Source organism: Myotis davidii, unplaced genomic scaffold (assembly GCF_000327345.1).
Source record: "Myotis davidii unplaced genomic scaffold, ASM32734v1 scaffold614, whole genome shotgun sequence".
NCBI lineage: Eukaryota > Metazoa > Chordata > Mammalia > Chiroptera > Vespertilionidae > Myotis > Myotis davidii.
In genome coordinates, this window is record NW_006287807.1 from 99,973 (window position 1) to 103,143 (window position 3,171).

At 37.2% G+C, this 3,171-nt stretch overlaps 1 protein-coding gene across 1 annotated transcript in view; it reads left to right on the forward strand.

The window, feature by feature from the left end:
* Positions 1 to 3,171, forward strand: part of MRPS9 (mitochondrial ribosomal protein S9) — an 80,969-nt gene that overhangs the window by 73,541 nt on the left and 4,257 nt on the right. The window contains exons 8-9 of the mRNA XM_015561180.1: positions 857 to 1,016; positions 2,103 to 2,211. Of these exons, the coding sequence (XP_015416666.1) occupies positions 857 to 1,016; positions 2,103 to 2,211 (269 nt within the window). The remainder of the gene's footprint in view (positions 1 to 856; positions 1,017 to 2,102; positions 2,212 to 3,171) is intronic.

Below are 3,171 nucleotides of genomic sequence, written 5' to 3' on the forward strand. Positions count from 1 at the left end.
GTGAGATTCTTCTATGATTCAAGTTACCAATAGCAGATTTTCACACTAAAGGCAATGGTAACAAAGACGAGTGTGACTTTTAGGGTTGGCAAAAACATAAGATGATCACAATTGGTTTCATACTGCACATACCTGAGGATCTCAAGTATTAGTTGTTTCCTTTTGCAAAAACACTTTAGAGTGATTATTCTGACTTATAATTTTAAGGGGTTAATACCAAGTTGTTTACTTTCTAATCACATGTTCAAGAACTATTAAAAAAAATGCACAGAGTAGCAAGGATAATTTATTTCAAGAGGTTGCCCTTTAAGTCAAGTATCTCTTGAATTTTTAAATAGCTTGATTGTTCGGTTTTAAAGGAAATCATAAACATTAAAGTAACACAGCTTGAACAGCTAAAGATATATTTGCCAAGTGTATTATGAAATATAATTTAAGAGTACATTTTCTCAAAATCAAACTCTTCCCATTTTACTACACATAACTTACTGGAAATTATTTATGAAGCTCCTCTAAATACTGTTCTAATAAGAAGTAGAAATTACTCTTGAAGATCATCTAAATATTTTTTTGAAAATGAATTTAAATCTCAATTTCACGTCATCAAAATATGGAGAAGTTGACTTCTTTGATTGACATATTCTTTGTTTCTCAAAGAAATGAGTGAGCCCTGAAGATCCACGGGTAAGTGCTGCATCTCTGCACGCTGCGTTAAAAGCAGCATGAAGGTGCCCACGTGTCATCCTGTCAAAACCATCATGAAAGCAACATTGGAAAGATCGAGTCTATCAAAATAGAAAAAATTTAGCAAATGCAATTACACTTGCATCTTCTAATGAGTTTGTATTGTGTGCAGTACGCGCAGTTCGTGCGGCTGATGGAGAGGTTACTGCAGTGCGGGGCTGCCGGAGAGTTTGTGCAGAGCTTCCGCAGGAGTGTCACTGTGCAGTCGAAGAAGCAGCCGATTGAGCCCGTGCAGCATGACGCGCAGGGAAAGGCCTTCAGCACCAGCGAAGGTAATGGCACTCCACGGAGAGAAGTGAGCTCCATGGTGGCTATGAATCTACAGGGATTTTTATTTGCTATTGCTCTCTGGGATTCATTCGATTCGTTTGTTTGTTTATTTTTGCTATTGCTACCTTGGAATTCCTCATTTTTAAGATTCTATTGAAATTTTAATGTCCTAAAAAAAATGTGGACACATTCCTACAGAATCATATTAACCCTTTTTTATTTTCATATATTTATGTTAAATCTTTTTATTTTTACACTTTGAACTGGTAGAAACACTAAAACATTTATAATAAAGGTTTCTTATAAAAAAATGAAAGTGCCCATTAGTCTGCATATCAGAAGCTACAACTATGAGACTTGAGAACTTTAGGCCTTCACTCACCTTCTCCTTGTAGGTGTGCAGACATTTGACATGGTGTGACTTTTAAAAATTAACATACTAGCCTGGCTGGCATGGCTCAGTGGTTGAGCATCAACCTATGAACCAGGAGGTCATAGTTCGATTCCCGGTCAGGGCACAAGCCCAGGTCACCAGCTCAATTCCTAGTGGGGTGTACAGGAGGCAGCCAGTCAGTGATTCTCTCTTATCATTGATGTTTCTTTCTTCCTCTCCCTGCCTCTCTGAAATCAATAAAAATATATATTTTTTTAAATTAAAGTATTAAATGATACACCTGCAACTCTTACAAATTTAACATCTTGCTTCGTCATTACTTTCATTTCTATCAATTATATCTTATACTTTTCAAATATTTAAAAATTATATGATTAAATACATTCTTATTGAATATAAAAGAACACTGTAAATTGGTTGATTTTTTTTAAAGTAATATAAATAAATATAAATTACTTCATATTTAACTAACTTAAAGTCATTGTAGTGTTCAAAATTACCACATAATAAGCTCTATTACATTGATTATGGCATAGTTTACCTGTTTATTTTTGGTTGACTTGTATAGTAGTTGTGGAGTTTCCTGTGTAGTGCTATATATTGTTATTTGGAAGAAAAAATTTTAATGTGACTTTATTGTCTCAAAGCCCTGCTCTTTCAGATTTTTACTATTAGAAATTTTATATTTTTAAAGGTAGAAGAAAGAGTGCAAAAGCAGAGGCAGTTGTTTATGAACATGGAAATGGAAGAATAAAAATCAATGGCGTCGATTACCTGCTTTACTTCCCTGTGCTGCAGGACAGGTTTGTGTCTGGTTTTCTTTTGCTTTTTGTTTTTAAAGAAAATATATTTCATCATGATTAATTCATTAAGGCTTGTGATTTTTCTGATTACATTTGTCTTTGCTAATGATTTTCTTTTTATACTAATATAATTTATCAGACTAGCTAGAGGGAAGCTATCACTCTTTTGTAATATTTTTCCACAGATACCTCTTACGTTCTGAAATGCAGACTGTGCCAAAATGTAAGAAAAGTAGATTTCCACTTTCTGTTTCCCTTGTTTAGGGGTGGGCATAAATAAAACCAAACAACAACAAAAAGCAGCCATGGCCATCATGCATATTAGAAAAAGTCTGCTCTGTCACTTCAGATTTTTTCCTATTCAGGGGAAATAAATTATATCTATACTAGAGGCCCAATGTACAAAATTCATGCACTGGTAGGGTCCCTAGGCCTGGCCTGCCATCAGGGCTGATCGGGGCCTTCTGGCTGCCAGCTGGGGCCTCCCTTCCCCAGCTGCCAGCTGCTGGCCAGGGCCTTCCTTCATTCTGGGCCGTCCCCTGGTGGTCAATGCACATCATAGCTAGCAATTGGTCTCCCAGTTGAAATCCCATGGGGACAATTTGCATATTCGTGCACTGGGCCTCTAGTATATATAGATTGAGCAACCACTTCCACCTTAAATAAGAGCCCATGAGGCTTGGCTGCACCCCAGTGCTAAGTATGGCAGTTTTCTTTTCGAGCTTTGTATCCCATGGGAAACAGACACGAATCACATGAATCATTAGTGGGTGTTACAGTTCAGAGCCTCCACATGTGCTCCTCTCAGGTCTCTGAGCTCCTGCAAAGGCCTGTTCTTGAGACTGTTGTTGTCTTTCCAGTATTTACTATCATCCACAAGGAACAGAGCTCTGCATGATTGCTCCTCCTTTCCTAACCCTCCTCCTGCTTCTTGAATGGGGAGAGGTTTTGAGGTCAGTG